The following is a 19,302-nucleotide window of genomic DNA, read 5'->3' on the forward strand; positions in this document are numbered from 1 at the left end:
AAGATCAAAATAATCAAAAATAATTATCACTTTAAGAGACTATTGTAAAATCAACATTTGCATGGCAAAAACTACTTTTCCGCGACCTTTTAACTAGTGAGGTTCAACGCTGAATCATTATGCTGTGTATTAGGCAAAATCATAATTTGCAATGTAACCAGACAATCTTCATTTTTTTAAGATCACAAAAATTTACTTACAAACAATAATCTAATACGAATCTTCAATTTCTTTTGTAAACCAGAGTGAAAGAACAAGGATAACAAGCATGGCACATTGCATATACTCCATTAGGTAACTGTTAGTGGGAATTTATTAGAAAATGTCACCTCTTCCAAAAGTAGATTGAGACGAGGAAAAAATGCAACTTGCCATCTTTATTTTGTTGGATAACGCTTTTCATTTAAAAGCACTTTGTACAATATTTAAAGCTATGCAAAATCATCGTCTAAACCATCAGCCTCAGAAAACATTCTTTTCACTGGTAAGTGAGACTTTTGAACTACATGAAAGACAGTCGGCCTGCTCAACTTAGAATCTGAATGATCCATGCAGGATGACTTGGAAATTTTATTGGACAACTGATGTAAATTTGATCTCTTTTCAATGGGATGAATAGAACCATATTGTTGTCCTGTTCTTGGAAAAGTGTTTCCTTGTTGCTGAGATGAAACTGTAGATTCTTGTAACTGGCATGTCTTTGTACCTAGCAATTTTCCAAATTGCATCTGTTTTTTAACTACTCGCTCATTCTGGCCCGACACATTCCTTTCAGCAGACTCAACAGGAACAAGTTTTCCATCAACTTGATTTGTAAATACAAAAGAAATCTGCAAAAGAATGTCATGTTATCAATTACTTCTGATGATAGGCAATCTTAAAAGATGACTCCTATATTACATAGGAAGTGTTGAATATAACTAGCTATCGGTTATGGCATATGAAAAATCAAAGACTGCTAAATATGACAATCAGTTATTAATAATGCTCAAACAATCAGAAGATACACTCGCTACATGATGCCTCCAAGATGCCAAAAAAGCAAAGTGGAAAATTACCAAAGCTCAATTGCATCATGCATAACAAGACCTCTGTGAGGGTAATATTCTCACATAACATGGCACTTCAGTGCAGATTACTAGAATCGTGTATGGGTACAGATAGGGTGCAGCTAGAATAAAATTCTCTGTGAGAGTGTACAGACAATGTTCTCTGTGAGTGTAATATATAAAATGTCTACAGAACATAGCACTTCAGTGCAGATTACTAGAATCGTGTATGGGTGCAGATAGGGTGCAACTAGAATAAAATTCTCAACGTTTTAGAATGCAATGATTTGTAAACTTAGGGTATTCAAAAAAAAATATAGACATGATTGTTTATTGTTTGACATCCTTTGATGCCTACATGCCCTATAAGAACTCTTCTTAGAATCTAACTAAGAATTGAATTAACTACCCATGTTAATATGGAAACATGTCATGAAGGATTTGGACCCAGGTCTTAGCAATGAAGTGCTTTGATTTAAACACTTGATCACAGCTTAAACAATTTATATATAAACTTAATGTAATAGCTCTCCAGAAGCATCTCGAAGGGTGTTTTTCTTCTATTCCATTCATTGTTGTTGATGGTAGTAGCATCAAACAGGCACTTCTGCGTGGGTCTAAGTGCCTAGATGTGTGGAACTTGTCCAAGCCCTTTTAACCTTAGCAAAATTACTTTAATTAAAGTGTTTTTATAACTGAGTTTAATTTAATGAGATGCAAAGGTTCTTTGCATTAGTGAATTAGTGGAATCTCAATCATTGATCTATGTGAGGTGAGATCTAATCTCAACTGTCAATCACTTTGGAGATTAGGGTTGTGATTTGATCAATAACTCAAGTTTATAAACACGAGGCTAGGTGAAGGAGGAAGACACACAAGAAAAATAGAGTGCTTGATGTTGAAGAAAGAGTAACTAGGTTCGGTCTTCATGACATTGTAATTATGATTTTTGTAAACAAGAAAATGAATTTATTATTCCTTGCTGCATGGGTTTCATGAGCAAGAGGTTTATTTATTAGTAGCTCCCATTGAGAGCCTTAGGATTTATTAATATGTCAAAAGAAGCTCTTCTTGAGCATGAGAAAAATATATATGAGTATATAGAAATGTCAAAGCAGCCCTCCAAAACGACAAGCACAATCCTCTTCACGTCGGCCTGCAAATGAATTAAAGAACAGACATGTCGGCTTAAATAAGGTGACACATCTCTTCATAAACTCAAGTCGGCTTATATACAGGACAGACAACTATATATATGCAGCTAGGGTTACCACAGACAGAACAGAACTCAGATTTGTCTGAGATTTTCGGATGTCTGTCACAGGATAATTTTCGGATGGGTACAGGGGTCTGCAATCCACACTACAGGAGGACACAACTTCAGAGGTCTCTGAAACTTCGTAGGCACAGTTACAGTCTCGGTGTAGACGCAGTCACTAACACTGTCTCGGCATAATTACAGTCTCGGCATACTCTCTAAGCACAGCTACAGTCTCGACATACTAATGATGAAGAAGATCTAGGTGGTATCTCTGTAACAGTCTCGGCATAGTTATGATGGGAAGGATTTCAGGTGATCCAACAGTGACATAATCTGTCTCAGCTTGCATTCTGAATGCAGTCATGATCTCAGAATAGCAGCAGTCATGATCGTGATAAAGATGTAATCTGATCTTGGTGCAGCTCTTGGTGCAGCTGTCATATATATATATAGACATATCTAAGTATAAAGATCTCATTGTTTTGATGAAGATCTCAGTGAGAAAGCAGCTGTGATCTCAGTGAAGGAGCAGCAAAGATCTCAGTAAAGGAGCAGTAATAATCTCGGTGAAGATGCAGCAATGATGAAGCTGGAATGACCTCTGTGGTGCATTAGTAATGACCTCTGTGTAGCTGCAGTGATGATGATAAACTCAACAGTGACAAAGAAGAGGATTGGTGTCTTGGTCTTGGAGTGGCTTAATTAGGTCAAGGGTCATGGTCTTGGTATTCGTCAATTGGAATCTCTATAAGAAGAATTTTGAGCGGGTTTTCCTCTCCAAGAGGGAGAGGTTTTGGCCCTGGCAGAAAGCCAACATCATGTGTTCTTGTCTCTTTTGTTTTTGATAGCTATTTGATGAACTAAGAAAGACACACTCTAATAATATTGTACTAATAAAAAAAGTCAAAAGGACCTCACAAATAGTTATCATGGCGAGAAGAATCCCATTAATCTTAATTGCCCTAGATTCTCCAACACTAGAGACACAAAGGACTGTGACTTGAGGAGATCTCAGAGAGGTTGAAGAGAGAATTTCATCTAGAGATCAGCTCAAAAGAGGAGAGTGCAAGCAGATTGCAGCAGGAGGAAGATAACCCAGAAATCATGAGGAGCCTCAAAGGGCCATACAGCAGCAGGGCAGCAGTGCAGAGGTCCTCTTCAGCAATCGGACAGCAGTGTAGCGGCAGTGGGAGCCACAGCAGGGTGCATGCAGTAAATGTACAGCAGCATAGGCATCTGTACAGGGCCAGAAGCAGACGTACAAATGTGCAGGCAGCCCAAAACAGACCGTGGACAGGCCATACAGCCACACAGGCAGTAGCTCGTGCAGACAGAAGACAGGTTTTCCTTCAGGGGCAGTTTGCCCAGTTTTGCTGTAGCTTATGATTTATCAGTGGGCAGATTTCTTCCCAGATTGGCAAGCCCTTGTATGCAGTAAAAGTTTATTAATGAACAGCAAATTTGAAAGGCAGAAATTTCTGTGTGCACGCGTGACATTGGCTAATTTTTTATTCCACTGATTTACCTTTCAATTACTTTTAAAATCCCAGCAGTGCTGTTTATTTAGCAGGCTGAAACTTTTAATTAATTTACAGCATGAAAATTTACTAAAAATATTCTTCCTGTTTTCGGGAAGGAAATTTAACAGTTGTTTCATATATCTTTTCTCTAAGTGTGATTCCTTATAGAACATAAACAGGTCACAGGATCCAACATGGGGTTTGTCTTGCATCCATCTCCCTTATTGGTTTTATTTAGAAATTGATCCCAAAAGGATCAGATGATTCATAGAGAGGATGCGTGTGTGGACTAAGTGTGGACAAGGCCCTAGTTCTAGAAGGAATTAAGTTGAACCCTGTTATCACCTGGCAGAGGTAGCAAGATGCTGGAAATTTTAGCTTGAAGCAAAAGATTGAATTCTTGCGGCTAAAAGATCTTGAAAATACTGTACTTACACAGATGCCATTACCAATGTGGACATGATGAGGACAACAATAATGCACACTAAGGTGAATTTTTGCAAACTCCTATACATAAATGCAAGCAGGCATTACCTCACAGAAGACAGCAATGTAAAATCAATCACCTGCTATGGAGTTTTATGTAAATTATAGAATTCCTGAAAATGGTTGGGCATGTGTATTCTATAGTGGCCACCGCCATATAGATGCACTGGTTATCAGTCTCCATTTATGCCAATGTCAAGATGAGATGGATTTACAACTTATGGCCTATACCAATGGTTATTTCCAAAATTCCCAAAAGAAATTTGCTAATCAGTTCACAGAAATTTAAGAAAATGCCATCCATAGAAGCTAAAGGAAATCAAGCATAGTATCCACACTTTGCTCGGTGTATGACCTAGCAAGACTGGAATGTAAGGCTACAACAGGACTCAAATGACCCTTTTTTCTTCTTACTGAGCTGACAAATTTTCGACTTGGGTTTGCTGAGTCAAATTTATCAGATGTGACAGGTGTAAAGGACTTGCAAGTTGTCTATGAATCTTACTTTGATTTGCCAATGAATATGTTTTTTGTATTTTCCAGACTGTTGACCCGGCTCAGTTTATGACTCGGGCACACATGAAAAGAGGTGTCAGTGTACACTTGTTGTGTAAAAAAATAATTAATTAGTAGTTATTAGGCAAATGGCATGATCTTCACCAAGAAGCACCCAAGGCAATATAAAATCAGGGGCCTCCCACAAATTGTAATCATCTTCTATATGTTTATAATAATAAATATGAATTTGCTGAATATCTGAGCTTGTTTGTGCCATCTGGTATCAGAGCAGTCTTTCCTTGGCCTACAATAGCACTGTTCTACTATTGTCATTGTCATCCGCTGCAAGAAATTGCGTCCATAGTCGTCCTCTGTTGTCTTCAAATGTTGTTGTCATTCTTTTTCCACAACCATTCTTTTCCACTGTTGTGCCCTTAACTCCCGCCCACCGTTATTTCCATCCGAATCCCAGCCGCCGCTGTCACGGTTTGAATTCCAACCGCAGTTCGTCTTGTGCCCGACCCGTTCCATCTCCCTGGTTGTGTAAACATCTATGCGCCCCAATACCCTCTCCTCCTTGCCGCCTTTCATCCTGTCCGTAGGCCCGCAGCCCTATCCGCAGCCCCGCAACCTTGTTTGTAGCCCGCACCTGCCATGTCCGTCTTAGGGGAGTCCTCATGTTCTGATCGAGTCTATATAAAAGTGATTTGGGGATAATCCTAACTATTTGGTTAGATTATTTTATTACAAATTGCTTGATCTGTTAGATTATATTTGTGTTGCAGAACTGGGTAGTCTATGAGGGTCTTTTGCAAATGGGTTTTCCCCCTTGAGATATAAAAAATGTGAAAATCATGATGTAAAGTGTCTTGAGCAATGTTGCAGGAGACGTACCCCCCCTCGAAAATAAGGCCCAAAGCGCGTCCCATACAGATTCGTCCAGGAAGCGCCCCTGGAAGTGCGACTCCAAAATTCCAAAACGCGGTTCCGCTTGTTTTGGACGCTTCTTGGAAATTCCAGAAGCGTCTCTCCGAACCACGCTTCCGAATCTCTCAAGCGAAAACTTCGGAGGGCGAATCATATGGTTCCCGTACGATTCCATACATGTTTCCGGAAAAAGCGTCGTGCTGTTTAGAAAATCGATTTTTTTTATTTATTTTTTTATTTTAGGTGAGTTTGCTTGTTGGGGGTGGGTCCACCTTGGGTTAAGGTGAGGAATGAAGGCAAAAAAAATATAAAAGAATATAAATATAGCAGATGCTCCCTCATGGTAATGTTAAATTCTTAAAGTAAAAGTGACATTCTCCTTTATTTTTCATTTTCATCCTTTTACTTAAATTTTTAACATTACCATGAAATGACTCAAGATGTTTGAGAGTGGTTCCAGCCTCATTGGACATCATATGGAGAAAATAGAATTTCATATCCTATTCAAAATTCAGCAGACTTAACAGTTTTCAAGAATTCAGGATCAATGGGATTGTGGCATTTCATTAGATTATATCAAGTATGAAAGTATGCGATTAGCATTTAATCAAGAGCACCAAGCCCTATATGTACCCTAGTGTTGGTGGTGTTAATTGTTGAACTCCTTTGTCACGTGGCATGCCCTTAGAAAAAAATTACCTTTCAATCAAGTCAAAATCATCGATCAAGCATGTTAAGCTTTTTCTACCATATTTTAAGTCTTGAATTAAGTAGTTTGATCAAAATTGGGCAATGTTGACTAATATCCCTAGACAATCGAGGTAGAAGCAAAGGCTGGACAAGAGGAGAAGAATCTAGATTCTAAATGGTTGATGCTCGAATAATTAATCATTAATGTACAATGGATGCTATATCTATCTTGATTTATGCAAAAATATGCATGTTTTCATGTCTTCTACAACTAATTTGGTCTTTGGGATGTTTGTTTTGAGTATAAATGCAAAAAAATATAAATATATATATAGCAGATGCTTCGCTTCCTAGATTTTTGGAAAATGATGCTTCCGCGTCCCCGCTTCCAAAAAACGTCCCCGTTTCGTCCCCGCTTCGTGCAACATTGGTCTTGAGAGTTATAAAAATAATTTATCCCCTCATAGGTTAATTAATTAAATTTTCTGGCCAAAATTAATTAAAATCCTAAGCCAGAAATTTAATTAATTATAGGTCCTAGGTAAATTTAAATTTTCCCAAGGCAAAATTCGTGGGTCCTTTAAAAATTAAATTTTAAGAGGTCCAGGGACTAAGGTTAATTGATTATTTTGCTAAATATTAAGCCTTTGGTCCCTGGGGTAAAGTCAAAGTCAAAATTTTGAGGAAGTTAATTCAAAAATTTAATTTTTGAATTAATTAAAATGCATTTAATTGAAAATTTTGAAATTTCCTCAATAATTAAAATTTCAACGGATGAAATTAAAAGAAATTTTGATTATCATCAACGGTCGACATTACTTTGACAAGAATCACTCGAACTAGCCATTGGAAGATTTATCTTTAAATAAGAAGTCAGTTGTCAGTTGAGATCATCCGATCTTTGAATCGTGTACTAAGCTCTCAAGCTCTCTTGTATATTTTTTGAATTAATGCAAAAAATTTTGGGGTTTCAACGTGCTATAGTGTTCTTCTTCATGAATTTATGGTAACATTGTTTTAATTTATGCTTAATATTATGTGAAAACTATCAATCAATAGCTCTCTTAGAATAATCTGAATACAGTTATCTTATTCAGTTTGTTGGATCTAGGGTAACATTTTTAATTTTGATTGAAGTAGCAGGTACCTCTATTTCTTCAGAATTTTTTTGGTGTTCTATTTCTCTACTTGATTTGATGGTTGATCTAGTGTTTGCAAAAGATCTATCAGGTTCTCATTGAGTGTTTAGGGATAGTCCTCGATTGGACCAGTCAACTCTCAACACATATTTTCTAAAGAGCCTACTTCATACAAGCCTCGGGATTTATCTAACGATAATTTTTTTTTGCAGTGTGTTTTTGGACTAGTACCTATTTAAAATTTCAAAATCTTTTAAATATTTTGTGGAAATTTTGATAGAACTAGCTATTAAGAGCCTTAGATTATCAGATTTGGGAGCGGAGTTGGACTCATACTCCTCAAATATGATAAATCTGTAAATTATTTGTATAGATCTGTTATTTACTTGTGTAGATCTGAAATTTTGTAACATAATTTTGAATTTTAACATGGTTTTTGGGATTTTCTCTATTTTTGTACATATTAGATATTGGGTTTTTCTCTTTTCACTTGTGCAGAAATAGATCTGAGAAATCAGCCAAGTAAATCTTCAGATATGAGCTAGATCTAAACCCTCGAGGGCAAGATTTGGGCTCAAAGATTGTTTGCAGCAATAAATCTGAGAAATCAACCAAGTAAATCTTCAGATCTGCTAGATCTAGACCCTGAATGGCAAGATCTTGGCTCAGAGATTGTTTGCAGGAATAGATCTGAAAAATCAACCAAGTAAATCTTCAAATCTAAGATTTTTCAAGCAAATCTGGGGGTTTTGAGACAGATCTAGGCCCTGGAGGGCAATATCTTATCCCAAAACTTTTTACAAGGCCAGCCATTAAAGATTTTGCAATAAATCTGAAGATCTGAAGCAAAATAATTTTTTTAGAACAAGGGTTTCAATTTTTGGGGCTTCTAAGCCCAGATCTGCCTTCTCCTAGCCCAACGATAGTTCTATTGGGCCTAGTGCTAGCTCTCATTGGCCCTAGATTTCCCTACTCTATTTCTGATTTGAATATTTAATTTTCTGAAGCTAATCATTGCTGTGTTTTTATAGAAAATTTGTGTTTCAGGTATTGAAATTTTTTGGCAACCTGGGCAAGTGATCTTCAGGGCCTCGGGCCTAAGGGTTTGATATCTAAACCATCTTTTTCCTCACTGTTCGCTACAGCAGTCATATACCTTTCTAATAGTGGTGAAAAACACATCTAAGTGGTTTGAAATTAACTAAAAAGATTGCTAAATACATTAATAAGTAATTTGTGTTTGATGTGTATCAAAAATTTGGCCTAGATCTACATTTTGGGTGACTGTTATCTCTGAATAATTCTGTATCTGAAGTCTGAAATATAACAGTGGTAAAATTTCATGTGGGTTAGCCTAAATCAGTTCCTAAGTTGTTTAATACATTAAGGAATTAATTTTATGATTTGGACATTCATCATTAGGCTTATTTCATGTTTCAATTGATGGTTGTAATAAGTATATCAGATCTGATATAATTCCGGAAATCACATCATAATATGCTGAAAATTTTTTATAATTCATGTGGGCAAGCTTGGAAAAAATTTGGTAATTTTTTGCAATAAATATATCATTGATAGCTTACTATTTTCATTGTCATATTGCTACTGTCATAAAGTTTTTCTTACTGCTGTCCTAAAAACTAATTTCTGAAAATTAAGTACTCTGTCATGGAATTGTGATAAAATGCATATCTTTTGTTTCATAAACTGAGTATTTTTTTAGCATTTGTTGATATTAATTGCAAAAAAGTTTTTGTTCTCTTTGAGCTATAACTGTATCAGAAATATTTGAAATAAGCTTGTGTTTTAATTATAATATCTTCAAGAGTTTATCTTTTAAGTCTTCATCCATAAAGCGAGCATTTCCTTTGGGTAATTGAGGGCTTTTTGCGACATAAGTATTTTCCCATTTTCGAGTCTAACTTCATCTCATCTTCCGATGCATTTGCATATAAGTTAACTTTGCATAGATAAAATTTACTTCCAAGTATAAGCTTGGTCGATAGACAGATAGATCTCCATCCGTCTTTTCTTGAGAAGCTTGTTTTAATAGTACATAAAACGGTAACCTTGCAGTCATCAGAGCCACATTCTCTGCAGCGCCGGAGGCACCGGGTATGTTAAAATTCCAGGAGAGGTATCGTTAATCACACCTTAATGTGCTTCTCCTGATTTTCTCTCTACCAATTACTACGAAATCAGGCTCAACACAGAAAGGATTGAAGGGTTCACATTTAAATAGGCATGTAACTAAAATTAGCCAAGATTCTTGCATCTCACATTAGTTTTAGGATCTGTATTTCATATAAAATAGTCATCCATCTAAGCAACAGTTGTTAATCGATTACTTGGTCTTAATTTCCCTAGCAAGATCGTTGACTCCATAAGGCACTGGTATCAATCGTTTAAAATCTAATCAAATCCTATAAGTCTTGCTAAATCTTAATCAAGTACTTGATCGCTTCACTTTGTCTCCCAAACTGGTCGGTTCCCAACTAGTTCTTCTTCATTCCACTTTCCCATAGAGTCTACCCCCCTTAGCTTGCTGTAGGGAGACAACTTAAACGAAGAGATTGGGGATCAGGGTGACATCCCCCGATCTGAGCCGTTGTCGCGGTGCGTAGACATTATGTGCGACAACAGCGCTCACACCCTGAAGAGCTACATGTTTGACTCAAGATTCTTATGGCCAATTTCTGCAAATTTGGTGCTCTTGCACCATAGCTTCGCCACCAAATGTCTACAACAAAATAAAGAAATAAAAAATTCAAAAACTTAAAACATAATTAAACTTTCAAATAAAAGTTACATAATTGAATTTTAAAAAAATAAAATTATAAGGAAATTCTAAATTGAAAATTCTGATTTCTAATGAGTGATGACTTGTCACTTACGTGGCATGAAGAGGGTCATTTCCCTAATAGCACCATCAAAGCCAAATAGGGCAACACAATCCCGATAAAACTGTATCTCGCGATTGATTTTGCTACGAAGCTTAGGATCAGGTACCATCCTATGAATACAAGAATGGAGCCCTTCCATCACATCGCCAACAAAATCAAAGCCGCATTTGTATAAAAATGCGAGGTTGAGGAAGAGTGTTGCTGCATGAATGGATTGAAGCATCCCTGTCCACCGACTATCAATCACATCCCATAACATCATATGCTTATCAAGGCTAGCAAAACCCTTGTCTACATAATAAGAACGAATGGCCTCCTTAGCCCTATCCATGGCCTCATACAAATAAGCCATTGCAGGCTTCTCCCCTTCTACCAATCTGAGAACCTTTACTATAGGTTCACTAATTGAGCATGCTTCTTCTGCTCCACGCCAAAACGTCTCAAAGTACACCATTTTTGCAATGGCTTTCCCATCCTGTCTCCTGTTGTATCTACAATTACGTCAGTCATCAGACACAAACATTTGCTTCAACTTGAACTCACATCGAAGCAAAGACTGAAAAGTAATAAAGTTTGTCGCAAAAAGTGTGATTGCAGGACGTCGCAACTCCTTGTTTCTAGTGAACTTCCTCATGAGGCTAAGAAAAAAAGCATGGTTATAAATAAACTTGGGGACGCTCCTAGCCATATCAACCACCTCCTTGATGAAGGGGAGTTTCCCCTATCCTCAAGCAGCAAATTGAGACAATGCGCTGCACATGGAGTACAGAACAATGTACGATGCCTCTCCATAAGCATCTTGCTGACAAACACATAATTAGCTGCATTGTCTGTTATGACTTGCACCACATTCTGCACACCAATCTCCCGAATGAACCCATCTAACAACTCACATATTATTGTTGCATCTTTGATATGTTCTGATGCATCCACTGATTTAATAAACATGGTACCTTTAGGACAATGTACCAAGAAATTTAGAAGGGTCCTACCCTTCCTATCTGTCCAACCATCAAACATCACTATTTTCAACTCCGCCAATCTAGATTTGATTTCATGCTTTTCTGCCTGAAGAATTGGCCCCTGCAACTCCTCATATGTAGCACTTTTGTACCCTGGGCCCACAACAACAATAGCATCACACATTGGCTGCCAAAATGGATTGGTTTTGGTGATGCTAAGAGGTAAGTCGCTCCAGAAAAAACACCTCTCCATGACTCTATCTACTTCTTGCTTCTTTTTTTTAACAAGTGATTTTATGCTAGGTTGTGATCCATGTCCTATTCGTGGAACAAAAAATGATGACCTCACACTAGCAGTAGCAGGTGATGTTGTGGAGCCCCTCCCACTACCCTCAGCATCAAAATCAAGAGAAGATATCCCGAAAGATCTACCTACACGTTCAACCTTGTTTCTTTCTCTCTTCCTTCTTTCTGTCTTTTTCATCAATTGCCTCAAGAGCTTTTTGTATAAGCTCCGGACTAGAAACTGTACAAATCCCAACATCACGTCTAGTGAGTCTAGCCAATTAGTATTTCAATCGAGTAACCCCTCCTGTCATCCTGGTTCCACACAATTTTCATGTAAGATATGCCTGATTTGTCCCACCATCAGGCTCCCCATACTCCCAAAATGGGTCTAAGGATTTTGGCATATTTGAATTTTGTAGTGAGTTAAAAAACAAAAAAAATGGAATTTATAAGTAATAACCACCTCATTTTACAAAATAATTGTTTTTCTACATTATTTGCAATGTGAATTCAATGAAAAACCATAAATGACAATAAGAGGGTGCATTTGAAAGTTAAAAAAAAATGGAGTTTGCTGTCCAAATATGGAGAAAACCCTTGCATTTGCTCATGGGCATGAAAATCATAGCAAATGGAAAAAAAAAAAAAAAACAAGCAAAATGTTTGTAGGCAAATAGGCAAGCAAGAATAATCCTAAAACTATCAAAAAATTCATTAACATAGGGGTTTATTTGAACATACCTGTTAATGGAAGAAATGAAATTGTCTCACTGTTCTTCAATCTTAGATCAACAAAATCTTCGTTGTTGGTGGCGATAATGGCTATTCAACACTCAAATCCTCCTTGGCAACAAGCACATAGCTCTCCCCTTCCTTCTCCAGCAATCAGAAATGAAAATGAATGAAAAAAAAACAAAATCGGCTTTTTCTAGCCGCGGCGGCAACTTTTTTCTCTACCTGTGCGATATTTTGCGTCGTAGCGCGATATTTTCCCAAGATATTGCCGATATTTCCTTGGCGATATCTCATCTCCCCGAAAATATCGTGATATTTGCGAATATCGGCGATATTGTCAACACTAATAGTGGGTATATATAAACTTTAATTAATTACTATATAGTTTATAACTATATAATTTTAAAAAAAAGGCTTTATGTTATAACATAGTTTCAATATATAATAAAATTAATTAATTTTATTATATTAAAAAAATTATTCTTATTATTATTTAAATATATATATATATATATATATATATATATTAGTTCAAATTAAGGAAGAAACCTTAAGTTTGCGGACAAATATACACTGCCACAAACCCATTCAATGTCGTCGATGACAATCACTGATTTCAGCAAAAAATTGATTGATCTTGAGAATAGGATTACTAGCCATTCCGATGATTTTAACCAAAAATTAGTCGATCTCGAGAGTACGGTTACCAGACATTCCGAAGATATCAAGAAGCTTCAGGATACGGCAAATCGAATAGAACAACAGCTTGAGCAGAACCATATCAAATCCGAAATGAATCATAATTGTTGGAGAAAATGTAACTAGGTTCGGTCTTCATATACGTAATTTTGATATTTGTACTTATTCAAGGAAAGAGAAAATATTTTTGTATTATTTGTCAATGAGTTTCTTGCTCATTGAAAATAAGTCAAGCACATTTTGAATTGCTTCTAGAGAGCCAAAGTCAAAATGTAATTATGATAAGACCCTTTGAGGACATGTTACATCATGTAAGTCATCATACAAGGTCATGGGAACACCTCCAAGCATGGTCAAATCCTCTCCTAGCAGCAACAAAGTCTACAAGCAGCAAAACGATGGGTAAAATTGAATTATAGAGAAAAATTGTCAAGTCGGCTTTAAGACTGTCATGTCAGCTTAATTGGAGGGACAGACCTCTACTTATAGAGGTTGTCCACTCCAAAAGATGACACACACTTCACTCTAAAATCCGCATAGAGGAGGGCTAAAAAGATGAAGACTAAGGCAAAAAAAGGGTAATGAAGACAACAAGTTAAGGACAGAACAGCAAAGGTAAGGAGACCATTTCTGAAGCAGCTACAGCCACACGTGCGGAGGAATAAAGGACAGACTGCAGCCAGATCAGCAGTAAAGTTACAGTGATATATTTTTTAGGGTTTGGGCTAGTAACTAGGCCTACAAAGGCCTCCTATTCCAGCGAGGAAGAAGGGATCTCCAGGGAAGTAAGGAAGCAGCGAATTGAATGTATGAAGGACTGTTTCTAGGGCTAAACAGTCACACGTGCGAGGTGCAACAAGGGTATGATAGCAGACAATTTTTGTGTTTGGGTGAAAGATCAAGCCTCCAAAGACTCACAAACCTAGTGAAGGAGTCCATCTCTCTAAGGTGAAAAGGACTCTAATTGGAAGACAAAGTGCCGGAAGAAGTGCCGGAAGTGACAGTGCAGAAAGAAGGATTTGACTTATGCTTGGAGGATATCCTAGTCAAGGGTCTAGGGTTTGGCAGTTGTTCAAATAAGAAGCTTCAATAAGAGAAATCTTACAAAGGGTTTTCCTCTCAAGAGTAGAGAGGGTTTGTCCTTGGCAGAGAGCCAAACTTTGTGTTCTTGTTATTTTGTTTTGGTAGCAGTTTGATGAGACACACACATTAATAAGAACAAGAAGATAATTTGTATAAACACATCACAAATTGCTATCAAGAAATGGAGAATCACTTTACACTACTTTGCCCTAGATTCTCTAACATGGTATCAGAGGTAAGGTGACACATCAAGGAAAGGGCAACTCAAGAACACTCATCAAGGAGAAACATTTACAAAGTTGAAGCATCAAGCCTAGAAGTCTCAAATCACTTCAAGGACAAGAAGGGTCTACAATCCATCATTCACCAAGGAGGTCTACAAACCTAGAAGAAGAACCTTATATAAAGGCACCTACAAAGAAGAGCAGATTGGAGTAGGACCTACATCAAGCTACAAGTCATCAAGCAAATCTCATCATCAAGCAAGTCCACTTGAAGAAGGCAACTTGAAGAGCATCAAGATCCAGGAAAGACAAGCCACCAAGCCTGCAAGGAGGAAGCAATTCCATTACATCTCAAAATCTATCAAGTAAGTACATGTCCCCTTCTAAATATACATCAATGTCTTTTTGCAAGGAAAGCAATAAATTGGTAGGGACCAATAACTTTCTTGCATGGAAGAAGAGGACTAATCTACTTCTCAAGGAGAATAAACTCCTAGAATATGTCAAAGGGAACATCACTATCCCTGCTAAGGAACAGACTCAAGCCTTAGCCAAGTACAATAGGGATGAGACAAGAGCTCAAAGAATTTTGATAGAATCAATCAAAGACTCTCTCATTCCATATGTCTCCAAGTTTGAGACATCAAAATAAATTTATGATAAGCTAGTAGAGTTATTTGCGATATCCACAACCGGAGAAGTAATATCTCTAAGGATTGAATTATACAAGACGAAGATAACAAAGGAAGGAATAGTTGTTAAATTGGCAACTAGGGCCAAACTCCATGTGGATCAGCTTATTTATGACAGCGGATATTTTTATTGGATCCCTCTCGTCGAGAGGTGTAGGATTGATCCAAAGATCATCCGATTCCGATAAGTATTTATGGAGATATGAATTTATTTTGTTTATATAATTATTACCAAGCCGACCAGCAACTTGAGTAGGCTCAGAAGCCCAATAGACGTGTCTATTCATCATCTACGTTCTAGTATAAATTGGTGAGGATTTGAAGTCATTTTAACACACATTCTTGGTGTGTTCTCCTCCTCTCCACGTCTTGGGTTTTTGGAGAAGGAGGGACACCTAAAATATACATTTGCTGATGCCCTAGCCGCAGTAGCTGATGCCCTAGCCACAGTTCAGTTGTGCCCTAGCCGCAGTGCAGATGATGCCCTAGCCACAAGCTTATAAGAAGATCTAAATGCAGATAAGAGGAGACTTATGTGCAGCATGAATAAGCCCCTATACGTTGTCTCAAGAGGCTCAATCCGCAGATGAGAGGAGGGCTAATATAGGCCCTAAATGAAGGTCTAAATCCATTGTCTATTGACCCTATATGCAGCAAGAAAGAGACTCCTTATCCACAGTCATAATCTGCCTTAGCCGCAGTCAAAGAAGGAGGTTCCAGCCACAGCAAATGGAGGTCTTAAGCAGCTGTATAGTAGTGCCCTTAGCCGCAGTAAGGGGAGCCCTTATACGCAGCCCAAAGAGACCCAGTTGCTGTCACCTAAGCCGCTGACATAATGCTACATTGCTGTAGGTAACAGCGTGGCCTATTTCAGGATTGTTTGGGCATAATCAAGCTGTTCTTGATCTCGGTGTGCTGAGCAAAAGAATCCGCAAAAAGGAGGAGCTAGGGACAGTAGTTTAAGGAGCTGTTTGGATCACTGTTTGAAGGGACTAAAGTTACAGTCCACTGATGGGCTAGGCCGCAGGCCATAGCCAGCAGTTGGAGGCCTTTATTTAGTAGCTGCGTTCAGAAGGTACGCAGCCCTATAAGGCAGCGTATCATTGGAGGATTGTATGAAAGCTAGCTGCAGTAATCAGGTGAACTGTGGGGCATGGTTAAGGTGTTGTGGCTCTCAGAGGGTGCCCTAACAAATGACCAGGTCTGCCATGCACCAGTCCTTATGAAAGGTACCAGATTAGCAGCCTTGACATGATCAGTGAATCGGCAAAGGAAGGAGAGTCTTATGGAAGGAAAACTTCAGTAATATGGGTAACTGACTGAGCTGTTCATCTGCTACATATCTTCAGTCCTTGGGATCAGATCTGCAACCTCATTGTGTCATCGTCAAGGTGAAGATCTCTGATGTCTGATCTCCTATTTGGCAAGTCAAGTATTGACTTAAAATCATTGTACTCTATCTCTCTCTCTCTGCTGAACTTTGAAGATAAAAGAAGATTTGATCAAAGGGTTTCCCCACACATTGTGGGGTTTGTCCCTGGCTTGCGCCATATCTTGTGTCCTCTTGTCTTGGCTTGTCTTCTGCGTTTTATATTTATGTTCTATCTGCAGTTTATCATAATGCTGATGTGATTGCCAATTGTGAAAATTTAAATAAATTGCTCTAGCATAGAACATACCAAAAATTAACATGGAATCAGAGCTGAGGTGAAGACAATGCCCAAGCAAGAGTGAAAGAGCAATCACCAAAGGCAGTTGGGACAAGACAGAAGGATCAATGGGTTCCCCATAATTCACCTAGGGTGAAGTCAAAGCAGAGAATGTTATCAGAATGGCGCAGCAGAAGTTTCTAATGGCCCATCTAATGAACCCTTCATTGGGAAGTTCGGTTCTAAGGGTGAAAGGAAAGGCAGATGCCTTGTTGAAATAAGTTCGGCCGTTATGCGAAGGAGTGTCCGAATGGCAGGGACACATCTCTTGATGAAGATAACAATCATTCCTGGGACATCTTCAATAATCAAAGGAATGACTGGTAATGCAGGTCATCAAGGAAGTGGTCGACTCCTCCACGAAAGCAAGAAACCCCTGAATCTCTTTTATGTACCTGATCGCAAGAAGAACCCGATGACCATCTCGGAAATGGAAATCAAAGGTTACAAGATGGCACTTATCAATGGAAAGGTACGTGTTTGAAAATATATCTTGTTAAGATGTTTTGAGTTCTGGGTTGTATCAAGTTGCTGGAAGTCCACTGGGGACCATGTCCGTTGACTCAGCACTGGAGGTCTGTGAGTCAGATGGTGACTCGGATGCTTGAATTCAAAGAGGAGCATGTAGGTACATGTCTGAAATGTACCGAAGGAAAATATTATAAGGGGACCATTCCCTTCATGCAGCAGGTCCACAGGCTTGGAACAACCCGAGGAGTTTAAGACTCATGATCGGGAATCTCATGTATACAGGTGGAAGAAAGCTCTCTATGGCTTGAAGCAAAACACCTCGAGCATAGTATGAGAGGATTGATAGCTGTCTAATGCAGCTGAGACTCACCAGGAGTGAAACTGATCCAAACCATTACTCGAAGGTTGTGGATGATAAACCTCTCATACCAGCACCTATGTCTGACAGGTGCAGACCCTCTCATTTATAGGAGATAGAGGGAGTTGGATTCTGAATGTGAAAAGATAAGCTGCAAGCCTGTGACTACGTCAAGGGTCTTAACTTTCAGAAGTTATATGGTAGTGATGTCGGACCTGATTTGGGAAATGCCTTTGAGTTTTATAAACTCATTCGCGTTGATGCTCTTGGAGAACCTCTGTCCGGACATCTGTGTTGCAGTTAGCATGGTGAGCTCATATTTGGTTGAGCCTCACTAGATTGGTGCCAAGAATCTTCTGAGGTATCTTCAGGGCACAATCTCTCATGGATTGAGATACACTGCCGAAAAGATGAAATTGCATTATTATTCGAATGCTGAATGGGCAGGCAGTGTGGAGGATCACTAAAGCACTTTTAAGTGCTCTTTCTCTTTGGAATCTGCCTCGATACCCTGGATGAGCAGGAAGCAGACGTCGGTGACTCTGAGCACCACCAAGGCAGAATACATTGCTGCTAGTATGGCCTTCTGTGAGGCAGTCTGGTTGCTGAAGCTCTTCAGTGAGCTGTTTGTTCACATGATGAGTACCACTGTGATTCTCTGTGACAACCAGAGGTGGGATTCGATTATTGAGGAATCCCGTATTCGTCGATTGCTCCAGCAAATAGACATCATGGTAAGACGATGAGCAAGGAGGCTCCATCGCATTAGGATGATGCACAGGGCAGAGCCCCTAGGAAAGATCAAATTTGTGATTTTCCTGAACGACTTGGAGTCGTTGAGAGACCTTTGAAGAAGGGTCCTACATGTTGTATACATTGAGCTCTGGGAGCTCTTGGGGGCTTGCAGTTCTACTGGAGCAACATATGACCACAGGGTGACTCACCCTCCCCTGGTGGTGTGCACTGGAACAAGATGATTCGCTCTCTTGTGGAACAAGATGATTCGCTCTCTTGTGGAACAGGATGATTCGCTCTCCTGTGTAGTAGGATTGATTAGTTCTCCTGTGAGGCCTGGATTGATGTGTTCTCCATGGCGATTGTGGCAGGATGATTAGTTCTCCTGTGAGGCCTGGATTGATGTGTTCTCCATGGCGATTGTAGCAGGATTGATGTGTTCTCCTGTGAGGACAGGATTGATTAAGTTCTCCTGTCGAGGCATCCTACCCATGCAGTCTGGGACTCATGGGAAGTACCTCTCATCTGATCAATGAACAGGGAAATGAAGTTAGGGACCATAGTAGTACCGATGGACGCATCGTTGTATCTACCGTACTCCCTATGCTAGGATGACCTCCATTGATCTGGGATCAATGATACTGGTCTGGGACCAGTGGTAGGAGTTGTACATACTATGACGCTGACTTCGGGTCAGCTGTGACTGGTCTGGGACCAGTGGTACATACTCCGAGACTGACTTTGTGTCAGTGCAGGACTGGTCTGGGACCAGTGGGAGTTGTACATACCATGACGCTGACTTCGGGTCAGCTGTGACTGGTCTGGGACCAGTGGTACATACTCCGAGACTGACTTTGTGTCAGTGCAGTACTG

At 38.9% G+C, this 19,302-nt stretch overlaps 1 protein-coding gene across 2 annotated transcripts in view; it reads right to left on the bottom strand.

The window, feature by feature from the left end:
* Positions 1-269: 269 nt before the first annotated feature.
* RAD54 (DNA repair/recombination protein) overlaps positions 270-19,302 on the bottom strand; it is a 254,808-nt gene continuing 235,775 nt past the window's right edge. Inside the window, exon 21 of one of the 2 annotated variants that reach the window (XM_089386127.1) lies at positions 270-830. In XM_089386127.1, the coding sequence (XP_089242253.1) occupies positions 432-830 (399 nt within the window). In that variant the 3' untranslated portion in view covers positions 270-431. The remainder of the gene's footprint in view (positions 831-19,302) is intronic. The other variant, XM_089386128.1, reaches the window with a different exon arrangement.

This window comes from Pinus tabuliformis, chromosome Q, assembly GCF_031772625.1.
Source record: "Pinus tabuliformis cultivar Carrire ecotype Pingquan chromosome Q, CPIR1, whole genome shotgun sequence".
Taxonomy (NCBI): Eukaryota; Viridiplantae; Streptophyta; class Pinopsida; order Pinales; family Pinaceae; genus Pinus; species Pinus tabuliformis.